The sequence below is a fragment of the Aquila chrysaetos genome, chromosome 13 (genome assembly GCF_900496995.4).
Source record: "Aquila chrysaetos chrysaetos chromosome 13, bAquChr1.4, whole genome shotgun sequence".
In the NCBI taxonomy this organism is placed as follows: Eukaryota; Metazoa; Chordata; class Aves; order Accipitriformes; family Accipitridae; genus Aquila; species Aquila chrysaetos.
Window position 1 is genome coordinate 15,595,959 of NC_044016.1, and position 14,376 is coordinate 15,610,334.

At 41.9% G+C, this 14,376-nt stretch overlaps 1 protein-coding gene across 2 annotated transcripts in view; it reads right to left on the reverse strand.

Annotated features, from left to right (window-relative positions):
- LRPPRC (leucine rich pentatricopeptide repeat containing) overlaps positions 1-1,731 on the reverse strand; it is a 92,875-nt gene extending 91,144 nt beyond the window's left edge. For both annotated transcript variants that reach the window (XM_030035071.1, XM_030035070.1), the window contains exon 1: positions 1,406-1,731. In XM_030035071.1, coding sequence (XP_029890931.1) covers positions 1,406-1,716 — 311 coding nt within the window. In that variant the 5' untranslated portion in view covers positions 1,717-1,731. The remainder of the gene's footprint in view (positions 1-1,405) is intronic.
- Positions 1,732-14,376: the final 12,645 nt, after the last annotated feature.

Sequence of the window (14,376 nt, forward strand, 5' to 3'; positions counted from 1 at the left end):
GGCATTTATATTTACAATTATTTATAATTATTTTAATTGTTTAATTTTATACAAATTTTTAGTTAACAATTGTTATTATAATCACAGCAAGTCCCTTAACATAAATGAAAGCTAAGCATCTCAACTCATTCCCAACTCCCTGTTTTAAGGCTTAGAAACTGGACATGGTGGAAACCAAAAATTTAACCCCATCAAGGCTCAGAAATCATAAACAAACCTTTCTGTCATTCGCAGACCGTTTGAGAATTTCTTGACAATGAAGTAACCCCTAATGTTAAAAAAGTTTGCACAGATCTTCATGTAGTTGTAACAGCATACTTGCTACACGAAATACAAAAAATAAATACCAAACTCCTTGACATAGCTATCGTTTGCACAAGGCACCTCCTTCTTAGGACAAGTAATTAAGGAAAAAAATCATGGAAGCAACTAGTTTGCCTATATAACAGAATGCTAACATCGCCCTGGTGATTTATTAAAAAAAAAGCGTGGGCAAAAAACCATGAAATATCATGTGTTTACAACAAACAGGGATTCTGACCTGTTTGTTCATGTATTCAGGGCTGAACCTTTTGCACTTCCGCATCCAAGAAGCATGTGCTCAAGACAAAACACATCCCAAACGTGGAGCTGCAGTGCACCACCACTGGAGAGAAAGCTCATTCTCCCAAAACTAACGTTTTTTTCATTTAAAAAAAAAAAATGTACTCGTGTTAAGGAAGGGCTGCGTCTCCAGATTTCCTGCAGGGCACCAACCACATGTGAGCATGGTCAAAACAGCGACAGAGATGCACGCAGGTGGGGCGAGTTTTCCACCCTACCTGTGTGATGGAAAAGAGGGAACCATAGCAAAGGAGTTAAGGTATTCCTCCGGATAACAGACCCAGCGCAGTCTGACGGGCACGGGGAAGAAACCCAGATTCCAACTGTGCGGCTACCCGCGCTCTAGCGCTGCTTATCTCCGCCGGGTCTCCCCCTCGACTCCCTCTCTGCACCGTTAGTCCCACGACAGCGGTACCCTCCAGAGGACAGCGCCCTTTGCTCTTCACAGAGAGGAGCGCTCTCTGCTTTCGTTTGAGCCCGACCGCGGCAAGTGGCGCTGCGGAAGGAGCGGGCCACCCTCGCCGGAGGGAAGCGCGGCTCGCCCGCGGCCTTCGACCCTGACCTTACCCTGCCGCGCACAGGCGGCGAGAGGCCGCCGGGCCGGGCCGCGGGGCTCCCGCCGGCAGCTCCGGGGTGGGGGTGGGGCGGCGGCGCAGCAGGGGCCAACGGCCGCGGGCGCGCGAGGCGGCCCCGCCGGCGGTGCCCTTGGGCACGGGGACTGCCTCCTCAGCCGGCCCCGCCCGCGCCTCCCGCCGCCTCGCCACCGGCGAGCGCAGGGCAGCCCCGCGGCGCAGGGTCTCACCTGGCGGGGACCGCGGGCGGGCGGAGGAGGGGCAGGAGGCGCGGACAGAGCACCCGCAGGCGCCCGGCGGAGCTCAGCAGCGCAGCCATGACCGCCGGACGCGGAGGAGCACGTGAGCCGGGTTCCGCACTACGGAGCACGCGCACCAGGGGGCGAGGGGGCGGTAAGCGCCGGCGCACCTCCTCCGCCGGCCCACGTGACGGGAGGAACCATTCGCCGCGGGGGGGGAGGCCGCCGGCCCCGCTGTCGGAACGGGCCCGCTCAGGCACCGGCGTGCTTCTAATTCCCACCCCGCGCCACTGGTGGGACATTCCACGCAAGGCAGGCGGCGCAGCCCCAACCCCGACTTGGGTCGGTCGGCAACCAACCCGGAATTGCTCCGGCGGAAGGCGGCCGGGAGGGCGCTGTTAGCTGTTGCGGGGGGGGCAGGGGGGCAGGGCGGAAAGTGCGCGGGCTCGGCGCGTCTCGCCGCGCTCCTGGAGGCGGAAGGGAGCAGGGGGGGAAGCACCGACTTTCCCAGCAGCTTCTCCCCGGAGTTGGGCACCGCTTTGGGCGCTCCTCCGCAAAATTCCGGCTGGCCCTTGCGGGCGGGTAGCGCCCGCCCTTGCCCGCGGAAGGAAGTCACGTGGGCGAGGGGGCGCGCGCGGGCAGCAGGACCCCCCGCTGCGCCGCCCCTCTCCTGGGGCTGAGCGGCGAGGGGAGGGGCGGCCCGCGCCGGAGCCCGGCCGCGGCTGTCCGGGGAGGGGAAGGCGGTTCCCGGCGGCTCCCGCTCCCTCGGGGTTTGAGGCGGGACGGAGCTGCCGCTCGCTGCGTGCGCGTGGTCAGACGGCACGAGAAACGCGGCAGGTGGCGCGGAAATACCACACACACACAAAATCCCTCGGCCTGCTCCTGACGATAATAAGAAAAACTCCGTCTTCATCGTGCCGCTAGTGGGCTGGCACGTGTCGCTCCAAGAAAGCAATACTTGCGTAGTTGGGCGGAGGAAGCCCCTGGCGGCGGCCAGCCTTCGCTGGGCTGCGGGGAGGGGCGGGGGGGGGCTCCGAAATCTTGTCACCCGCTACTTCCTTCTGGGAACAAAATGGGAGTGGGGGGCAGAGCGAAGGACCTTGATTAAAAAACTCTCTAACGGCAAATCTCTGCCTGAGCTTGGTTATGTCTACTAAGATGCTCTCTGCATTGATGTTTCATTTTAGCATGCAAGTTAAGCTGGTTCCCGTGACATAAAACATTAACTTAGATAAGTACTTACAAGTTAAGTGCATGTTTTCGTACAAAAACTGGAATTGTTTTTCCCGTAGATTGCAAATACTTGCTCTGGGGGACAGATAGATTTTTATCAAATCAACTACAATCAGCCATTTCTGATCACACTTTACTTGGAAAGACTTGTAAAATCTCCTCATCAAAATGCGATGGGCCCGGTTTTTACAAACACCCATTTTTGTTATTTGTAAGGAAGTCCTGGATGTTCGACACTTGTCAAGCTGTAAGGCACGAGTTATGGCTAGTGAGCCAGTATTTGTAAGGTTACTGCTTGGCCTGATTCACTCTGTCCTGGGAATTTACTCTTACCGTTAATAATTCCCAGGAGACTATCCCTGGGGATAATAAGCAGTGGTAGGTTATGTTCCAGGTCTCTGGAGCTGTGTCTCTAGTGTTGAATTTCTATTCTCTACAACAGTTTCAGACCATGCCAGACAATTGCCTGGCATAGTTTGAGGAATTTGCATCGGTCATCTTGGGCCTGTTGTCAGTAGGTGGTTTGGTGATGGCCATGCTGTGCTGGAGGGTGGGAGGATTTAAAAGTAAGGACTCTGGCCAAAATCTCCTGGTCAGCTTGAAGACCACAGAATGGTTCTGGTTATTTAAGGTAATAGATCAGCATTGCCTACATGCATGCTACCTCTGCTGGAACTTGTAATTTCTGATAAGGTTTCTGCTAATTTCATTGAGAGTTTATCATAAACACTTCTTAATAATTTTTAAAACTGAAATGAAGTGTGACATGGAAATTGCCAAAGCAAGACTTAAAATAACATGCGGTAATTAGAGTTTTCTTTGCTCACTCTCCTGTCTTTCAAATAAAACCCCGCATGTATGAAACAGCTAAAAAAAGTAGCTCATGCCGCATTTGGCTTGGGAAAATATGGAAATCCAAAGTTAAAGTTACACTATACACGCGTCCCCAGAATCGAAGCAGTAAAAACTTTCGGAGTGAATGATCCAAGTTGTGTCAAAGGCATTTGCCTTTGCAACAGTGGAGGAAACGTAGGAGGACATGCAGAAGAGAATCAACGTTGGCCTAGAACTGCTGCCTTTAGGCAGTTTGGATGGGCTGCTGTGTGTCAGAGGGTAAGGTGATAACAGGGATTGTGGCTAATTGCCTTTATCTCATATAAGAGGTTTATGAGATGTTAAACTTTGAAAAAGTCAAATGTGGTCAGTGCTTGCAGGCTGTGTAGTGGGGTCTGGGTGAGTGCCATGATTCCTTCGGGGGTCTCTGAGATGCCCTTTACTCGCTTGAGCTGTCTGACGGAGCCATCGAATCCCTGTTGGAAAGGTGGGCCTCATTTCGAGAGTTTTCAAGGCAGGAGGTTTAAAGGTGGGCACAAAACATCTTGTGGTGTGTAGGGGGGGACCTCTTGCTCCTAACCTCCTGATACTTTTGCCTGTTCTCTCCCATTCCTTAAATTAACATGGCCTCATGTAGAGGCAGCCCTGTGCAGATGACACCAGTGCAGTAAGCAATCCATCCTCCCACCAAGGTCATAATTCAGTGTGGTGTACAGTCTGTGTTGCACAATGGGGAGAGGGAACATAGTTCCCAGCATTCATTTAGTGGCTGCATTCATCTTGGGAAATGGGACTATCAGGAAGGTTTGCCATGGAGAGAATAATTTGGGGAGTTTACTTGAGACTTTGGGGGAAGGTAGGCCTTGGAATTGGGAAGATGGTGAGATACACACATATTTGTATTGTTAGTATCAATACTGGTTTTATTTCTGATGGCTGAGTAAGGACAACCTTAGATTGCAGACAATGTGGTACTTAAGAGGTTCTGGTGTGAAGAATATACATTCTTAATATATCTTGAGGGAACACAGGAAAGAAACCTATGGTTTCTTCTCTGAACCTGACTGAAAGCTTTGGCTTAAGCCTCTTGCCTAATCTCAGGCATGCAGTTCAGGCTCTTGCCTAATCTCAGGCATGCAGTTCAGGCTGAAGGAATAGCACCTCTGAAAGAGATGACTCTCAAGGCAGTAAAAGAAGGATAATAATGAATGTGGCTCTCTGTATGTTTATGGATATAGATAGATCTATATACAGATACTTTTCTGTGACAGCGAAGAAAACATAAGTCTAAATCCATGCTTGCTGAAGTTTTAGTACACTTTTAATATCTTATTTCCATTTTGTTCTGAGAGGAGAAAGTGAGATCAGCTTGAAGTACTCTCATGGTTGCTATTGCAAACCCTCATGTTTTTCTGTTGAATCTCTTGACATTTCTCAGACCTTGTGAAAATGCGTATTTCAGCTTCATTTGCAAAAAAACTTACAGCATAACTTGAGAACATCTGATGAATTTAGAGAAGAAATATGTTAAAAGAGTGTCTTTTAAAACAAATGTGTGATTTTTAGAGCTTGAGTTCCTTAATCCTAGCAATAATGTGATTTCCTTGTTTGGAGCATTTTCCAGGATCCAAAATTGCCTCCAGCTTTTATTACTTCAGTGTCTTTCAGGTCTTGTAATTTGGCCAGTGTTACCTAACATAGAGCAAAGCAGGTGCTCCACGAAAACTCTCTAGTTGCAAATAAGATTGAAGTCAACAAGTTTTCTGAACTAGTCAGGTTTCATTCTGAGAGGGTGAAAATGAAGTAAGAAGTTCAAGAGCTATAGAAGTGAGGTGGAGATAGTACAAATATATACGTTGTTCAGAAGGAAAGTGGACAAGGGTGACAACAGAATAGCTTGACAGAAAGGAAGGAGAAATCTGTGAGATGGGAGTAGCTATGTAACTGGTAAGGCTGCTGACTGTGGATGGAAAAGTGCTGGTTTTGGCTGGGATAGAGTTAATTTTCTTCATAGTAGCTAGTATGGGGCTATGTTTTGGATTTGTGCTGAAAACAGTGTTGATAAATCCACAGGAATGTTTTCGTTACTGCTGAGCAGGGCTTACACAGAGTCAAGGCCTCTTCTGCTTCTCACCCCACCCCACCAGCGAGGAGGCTGGGGGGGCACAAGGACGTGGGAGGGGACACAGCTGGGACAGCTGACCCCAGCTGACCCAAGGGATCTTCCAGATCATATGACGTCATGCTCAGCATATAAAGCTGGGGGAAGGTTGGCCAGGGGGCTGCTGCTTGGGGACTGTCTGGGCATCGGTCAGTTGGTGGTGAGCAATTGTTTTCATTTGCATCACTTACCTTTCTTGGTTTTTATTTCTCTCTCTTTGTTATTTTCATTACTATTATTATTTTTATTATCATTATTATTTTATTTCAATTATTAAGCTGTTCTTATCTCAACCCATGAGCTTTCTCACTTTTGCCCTTCCAATTCTCTTCCCCCCATCCTGCTTGAGGTGGGGAGTGAGCAAGCGGCTGTGTGGTGCTTAGTTGCTGGCTGGGGTTAAACTACGACAAAAAGGGATTCCTGTTCAGCTCCCAGAAACAAGATGAAAGTAAGCACAGCTCACTTTCAGGAAGTTAGTGGGAAGATCCATCGGGGTTTTTCATGGACTTTTAAGGTTAAATTTTGTTGCTCAGATGCCTTTGGGGGCTGTTTGTCTTTCAAGTTTCAACTGTTTCCCCTCTTCCCCCCCAAGAAAAAAGCTCCCCCTATCCATGCTTTAAGTTTGCTTAAGTTTAAGCCAATCTCAGAATTTATGGAAGCCTAACTGCGTACTTTGATGGTATGGCATATTGTTTTGCTGTGTTCTGGGTCTGGCAGGGTGATAAAATCAAACTGAGGTACTGGAACAGGAACAAGCAGTAGTAAGGAAAAAATCAAAGAGCCAAGTCTGAAGATTTGTAGGATAATATCTAAGTGTCTTGTCAAAATGACAAGTAAGAAGGCAATCCCAAGAACTGGAGAAAGATGGGTAATGGACAATTTAAATGGAAAATTGCTGCCTGAGAGTCCTGCTGATTTCCATATATCGTGCTCAGTTTCCATGTAAAACAATTCCTTTCCAAAGGCCAATGCTGACTTAATCTCTAACAAAATGGTAAATTAATTCCTTAGTGTATGTATCTGTTAGTTAAAATGTTTCTGCAGGCAAAAGTATGCCTTTGCTGTTGTTTGATCCCACCCAAAAATCTTTTATGAGTTCTTTTAGAGTTGTATTGCAGTGTAAAATAATTATTTCCACTGAAGATGCAAAAGAATTTAGCTCCCTGTTCTCCTCAGCTATGTTAGTTTTGCAAGGTTAGTAGAAATTTTAATAAGTAGTAGAGGCTTTATTTTTCTAACCAAGTCAGCATATCTTATCCTGGCTATCTATGGGGAGTAGATATGATGAGTAAGAAGGTGCTTTTTTTATATAGTTACTTTTCAGAGGATCACAATTTGAAAATGGTTGTGACATAACTGGGTCACATCTGAAATTTTTCTATAAGCTGCATAAAATGAGAAGTTGAGGTAGCTGCTTTTGTCAGAAGGTATATTCTTAGAGCTGTAGTGAATCATATAGTTGAGAGGTTTGCATATCGTATTGTTACTGAAAACTGCAAAACAGTCATATATCTGTAACTGATTAGTAGTCCTTCAGTATCTTAAATCTGTTGCTTTTAAATAATAGCGAAGTAATAATTAAGATATATATGCATGTGCATCACATGTTGAGTTTCTTCTCTCGCCTTTGTTTTACATGTTTAATCGTGGGCATGCTATACTGCAAAGAATATCATGTCCCAGGGTTTGGCTATTATGAATGTTGCAGGGGAGAAAGTAGTAAGACAAATTTCAGGAATGGTAAAACTGTATTTCAGCTGCCAGGAGCTCCCATATATAATAAACCATTTTCAGATTTTGATGCATGCTTTAACTTTTGGTTGGAAACAAGAATGGAATGATTCAGAGATCATGCAGATTGCTGGCTGGACTGGGAAATTATAACAAAACATGATTCCTAAGCTTACAGGGTTTACTTTACATAAGAATCCTTATGCTGTTTTTATATCAGTGGGCATGCTGGCTGATTCTTTCTGCCAAATCTCCCCCTATCCCAAACAATGAAAAAATTTTGTAATTCTGGATATAAGAGAGATCAAGTGAGAGCATCTAAAGTCTAGGCTTCTGCTTTGGTTCAAAATATTTGAGGTTTTCTTACAGATGTCCTGATTTATCCTAATGGTTACTGAGTATTTTTTTAGGAGTTGAGCAATTAGTCATAGGTGATCTAGAAGGGTTAATCCAGAGGCCACTTAGAGTCTGCAAAACCTAATCCACTAACATTAAAACAAATGTTAAGAAGTCCCTTGGTGTATGCATACAGTATATGTATACCTCACACATGTCTATCTATCTCACTGGTATACATGCCAGGGACAGATACAGCATGCTACAATACACTTGTACAGCTCGTTAGTCTGCACAACACTTGATTTGGTTTCATTCAGGTTATTCAAATATGATAGGGGTGTCTAAAATGATAGCTAGATTGTTTTTATGAACAATAATCAAATTGGCTTCTATTGTGTTAAGAACTCCCATTTTTCTGTTTATTTCTCTTCCCTCAGAGTAGGGCCACAAACCTGACTGACCGAGAAGACAGAAATATCTGGAGAGGTATAAACAAGCATTTGGAAGGGCAGAGAGCAAGAACCTCTTAAAGCAGATCAGCCACTGATGGAAAAAGTTTTCAATTCTTTTGGCAGCTGATCTGCTTATTTTCCCATCATGCCTGCTGGACATTTCTGCCCCACTGGTGCCAAATTAAATGGTGGTATGGTTGTGCTCTAACCGCGGAGTAATATTTTCAGTTGTAAAAGCAGGACAGAAACAACTGGGTTTTTACTTTTTTTTTAAATGCAAGTACTGGTTGTGTTATGAGGCAGAATTTATAACTCCAGAAAATTTCCACAAATTGAACAACTTGCTAGACATTGTCTTCAAAGAGGAGGAATTCTGGCAGATTAAATTAAGGGGAGATTTGTATATTTCCCTGGCTTTAATTGTTTTCTGAAAGCGTTTCCTCCTGAATGTGAGAGCTGCTGAGTTTTAAAAAAACAAGTAAATATACTTTACATAAGCAGAGTTCAGTGGTGGCCTTGTCCATGTTGCTTTAGGCCCTTGAATGGGTTTTGTATTTTTATGTTGTGTCATGGAAAAAAAAAAACATTTTCTCTCAAGAAGTGCACATTTATAGTAAAACACCTTTCTAGCTAGACCTGTGCATGCACACAGTGAGTTAGGGACAAAATGTCAGATCAACTGAAATAAAATTTTCAGTAAATGAAATTGAAATCCAAGTGCAAACTCCAAATTTGCTTAACAAACAGCTTGAATTCTCTCTGTGGTTTCTGAGTACTTTATATTTTCCTAACTATTTCACTTTTATACTACTCAAAATAAATGTTTATCATTAAATACTGCAGACTGTATCAAACAGATTTTTTTTCAGAAACTTCAATTAGCATGACTGGAATGGGTATCATTTAACTGGAGAGAGTAACCTGTTTCAGCAACATGGGTTGTGTTGCTAATATTTTCCCATTGCTGCAATGTGTGAAGGCTGGAAAGTTCAAGTATTTCCCATAGGGCAGGTACTGTCTGGATAAATCAAGATAAAATAGCAGTCAAATATATTGGGCTATCCAAGGTGCAGCACAAGTGATCCCTGCAAAGGAAGTAAAGATTATTAACATATTAAACATATCTCCTAAGAAAAAATCCCTTTCACTTTTCCTTGACTTGTCTAATAAATTACTTCAAACACATGACTTTGTGGCATGAAAGTATATGTGTATTTCTGTAAACTTGTGTTTTAAAGGCATTAATCAAAAGCATGCAAAAGAGATGGTATTTTTAGTGGTGCGGAAAGAAATATTACAAACATGGATTCACTCTGCAAAATCGTCTGCTTATTATTGGCAAACATGATGAAGCCATGAAACACTTTTTGATTATTTTACTAAATCATTGACTCGGACAAGAATTTCATGCTCCACTAAATCTGATTTCATACACTGAATATTTGCCTTAAAATAAAATTTTTAAAAAGAGCTTTGTCCTCATCTGTTTTGTTTCTTGATTGTTGCTGTTCTTTGGAAAGTACCAGTAAAAGTTGCTTATTTTCAGAGGGAAGAGCATATTGCATCTTTCACAGTGAGAATTTCTTCCCACGTATTTGTGATATTTGAGCTGAATAAACATTAGCAAGGAAAAAAACCCAAAATAACCAGTTCTTAAGTGGTATGGCTAGGTATATAAACTTGCAGGACAAACTGAGATTGAAGGATTCTTCCCACTCTTCTGCTTTATGCAAAGGAGCTTCTGGCTACATCTGATCCCTGGAAAATGTCTCTTCCATCCAAGGGACCAGATGTCTCTCCAACATGCACTGTGCTAGGATTGCGGCTTTGGTGAAAATCGTGCTATATTGCCTTGAATCCTGTTTGAAGGTTAGGCACTGTATAATCTTCAGTTATTCAGAATTTCTCAGTGGCCCAATACCTGATGTAATGCCTTATTGTTATGCAGGTACTCTGTAGTCACCATTTGCAAACAAAAAGCAAGGAAGAAAAGTATGTTTACTGCTATCTAATGTTAGCAACATAACTGTCAGGTTTAAACATAGATTTTGTTCAACTACTTATATTCCAGAATGAAGACATTTCTCTGGTTTATCTAGCCAAAAAGGTTTCAGGTTGCTTATACAGCCTGATGGCTGGGATCCAGTTGTTATATTAAAACTCTCATCCCAGAGACTGTTCTCATTAAGCACAAAAGTAGGGAAAAGGAATTTTTTCATTACATGAAAAAAGAATAATTCTGTTAGTAAAAGGTCAGTTTCTCAGCACAAAAGGCAGAATTTTCTACAATGCAGAAAATGTAGAAGTACTTAGTATTGTCGTGGTTGTAATGTACAACAAACCTGGATGCCTCCGTATATATATGAACAATAAAACTTTTTTGCCCCACAGTGACGAGGATAAAAGGATTACTTTTTAGCATTAAATATTTTTATGTAAGCAGGTTGAAACAAGTCATCCCAAGAGGTTCTTAACAAACCTGTCTGGACTAATGATGTTGATTTTAAATGAAAATCTGAGGAGTTCCAAAGAATCAGGGGAATGATCTGCCACTGTTTTAAGTGATAAGACGGTTGACTCGGGAAATGAAATATAAGACAGCTATTTAGCACGGATCCTCAAGAAAGTAGCAGGTCAACTGATGAAGGACTTCAGTAGAGAATTAAATGCTGAGAATACAGTTAATGTTAACCAGCATGATTTCACGGAAATTAAGTCTTGTCGAATGAATTTGGTATTGTTCGACAGGACTATGAGTCTGGTTGATAAAGGTGACAACTGTGTTGGCACACTTTTGTAAGGCATGTGACTTCATGTGACTTAGTGACACCAATTAAAAAATGATTGCTATTCAACAACAGTAAGTTCGGAATGGGTTAACTAGTAATACTCAAAATGTATTTGGTAGGAATAGCTAGCAAAATAAATCATAATCTAGTGAGGTTACATAAAGATCATTCTCAGCTTAGTACTTCACTTAAAACCTAAACTGTTCTTAAAAAGCTGTGCTTAAAACCTAAACTAATTCACGGTCTGAATTAGTGAGAAAAATCATGGAGCACCAAGTGATGGAAATGGCTCACTTATAAAAAATTACTTGGATCGTGTTGTCAGCTGGTACAGACGAACAGTAACCAAGTTATTTCAGCACATGTAAATTCACATGTGTTGGAATGAGTGGTCGCTGCTCAAGAGGACTTTCTTGGAAGGGGACCCTCCCCAGAGATGCAGAGTTACCTCCATGAGACCTGCCTGTGACTGTCCTCCATGTGGGTCAGGGCAGCACTAGGTGATGGGGAGGGGGATGTTGCTGGCACTGAGAACACCATCACATGTTGTGATTGGCTTGATGTGTGCATGTATTAGCTCCTGTAGCTTTGCTTACAGAGTGTGTTAGGACATTGCCATGCCACATCTATCCCCAGTTGTCTGCTTAAACCCTTCTTCAACACACTTCTTATTTAATGAACATTACCATCCAATTTTACTGTGTAGCCCCAAAAATTAATGGAGGAAAGGCAAGGACAGAGCAGGAGTCAGGGTGATATATGAAAGTTTGAAAGAATTTTGATAAATAAATAAGCTTAGCCTGATCTTTATACATCGAAAAGTGGTTGCTCTGTTTGAGGCAATGGAGTATGTATCAAAGTGTGAGGCTGTCATGTGAACGCAGTCTGATATCTGCGCGGGAATCGGTCTGTCACCAAGAGCTGAGAAACCCTCTGAGACAGGTAGCAAGAAGGATATATTAAAAATATTTCCCTCAACCTGTATTTTGCTTCTGAGTCCTCACCCACACCATCCTTTTGTGCTGACACAAGTGTTTACATAGCTGCTTGATGAACCAGATGGGTGTATCAGTCTGGGTTAGTTTTAAGCCAGATCATCTCCCCAGCCCTTTACACTCCACAGCCACACAAATGTTTGTGATGACAAGGAGTGGGCCTCTGCAGACATGGGAAGCTAAGAGACTGATGGTGGCTAGACGTCTTGTTTTAGCAATGATGCTGTTTTATCCTGTCTTGAAGTGCTCATGAAACTAAAGTTAGATATTAAATTCAGTATTTAAAATATGATCTAGTGAGATAGTAGTCCTTATTTAAGAGCAAATTTTAGTAGAACAATACTAAAATTGATGCAAATACTGCTGACAGGTTCTAGTGCTTTATAATGCTCAGGCCAAGTAGAATATTTTCCTGACTCTTAGCTAGGGAGCAGAAGGGGAGCTGAAGAGAAGGATCTCACTGCTGACTGTTAGCTATCCGTACCCAGGGTTCCTGTGTTAGATATTCCCTGGCTACACAGCATGATCTTTATTAGTAGTTCTTACTTTGCTTCTTTCAGCATTGAACACAATTCTGGAGGTAAGCTCAATATAATTTTAAAAATTTTATTTTGGAGTAAGAATTCCTTGAAGTATACAAAGCTTAAACTCAGTAAAAACACACTTTGTAGAGAATAAGGGGGACTCCACAAAGATTTATTCAGTGATATATACAGTGCTTTAAATTTACATTCTCTGTTCTGAAAAAAGTTAAAACATGCAGAGAAATCTGTACGGTCATGGCCCAAAGTTGTGTTTCTGGTCCTTGTAGAACTTCAATGTAAGGACTTCAGTAGCATTTTAGGGTGTGCAAGGACTTATGGATCAGCTCAATAACATTTATATTTGTTTAAATTACTTCACTTGCTTCAGTTTGGTACTGGTATATGTTTTTCTGGCCAGGTTGTGTTCGAATCTTGGATAATTTGTTCATTCGCAGTTTAAAGACCGACTAGAATTACAACCACGTTAAGCATGCCTGCTTTCCTGCAGGTTCATCTGCAGTTAACTCCCATTATTTTGTCAGGACTCTCCATCTTCCCAGAGTTTTTAGTAAGATTATCTAACGTGACAAAATTCAAGCTGAAGAAAATCTATAAAATCTATATAAGATTATATATATATTATATATATATATTATAAGATTATATATATATTATATATATATATAAGATATATATATATTATAAGATTATATATATATTATAGATTATAAAATCTATAAAAGATTTTGACAAGAACAAATGGAATCTTAACTTTTTACCTAGAAGACCACTTCCAACAGTCTTAAATCTAAATTTGAATTTAGAAGATGCACAGTGAATTTGTTGGAATGCATTAGGACTCCAATAGGAAGGTGTTTACCTGTGGGCAGAATAGGTCAAAAGAGGAATGGAGCTGGTCCCTTATATCAAGGATCTTGGCAAGTTCGTCTCTTTTTTTTCCCTCAATATTAGCCATGAGAATTTAACTGTTTTCTTCTGATTTTTAGTCTTGTGTATGTGTTACTCTTTTTATCCCTGAACTACACTTTATTTTGTCATTTTGGGGAGGAAGTTAATTGTTTTCATCTGGCTTTGGTATTTGTTTTCATTTCTGACTATAAACTTCACAATTTCACCTTTTAATTTCACCTTTTTAACTACTAACTTGACAACTCCAGCCACTGGCTTAAATGTACCTATCTTTACTAAGATGTATGTGAGGATAGAGGCGTGCCTAGGTGTTTGTGGGGCACAGACGCAGAAGTTCATTGAGCAAACATTTTTCCCTTACCAACACTGAATTCCATTATGAATATTTGATACAGAGATGACCATACAAAGTTTTTCTTCTATATCTTTTTGCATTTTCACCTCTTTTACAATACTTTCTCACTTGACTTTGACAAAACATTCTTTTTTCAGACTCGTTCTATTACGAGAATTACTATTACTTTAAATGTAATTTGGAAATGAAAAACTTTTGCTTTAGTTCTTTTGCTTTGTCATAAAATTTATAGAAGGGGATGTTTTGTTTAATTTATGGAGGTAGGAGTAGATCCCTAAGAAAACTCTGAAACATTAGTTAGTCAGTATTTTTTGTCCTTAAGAAGAAAATGTATTTTCACTTAGGCAAGGTATGAATTACTTTCTTGGTTACTCAGGTTCAATGCAATCCGTATAGCACACAAATTTTACCCTGCTCGTTGTTTAGCCATTCATGGAATCTGTAAGGAAGAAAAGTACATGTGGCTCACATTTCTAATGTGAGCAAATAAAACTTGGCATTTATTTCTTTTACAAATTAAAAAGAATAAAAAAAGAAAAAAATACTTTTTTTTTCCAGTCCACTTAAAGTTTCTTGGGCTTGGTTCATCATTAGATTTATACTGAGGATTAATTTGGCC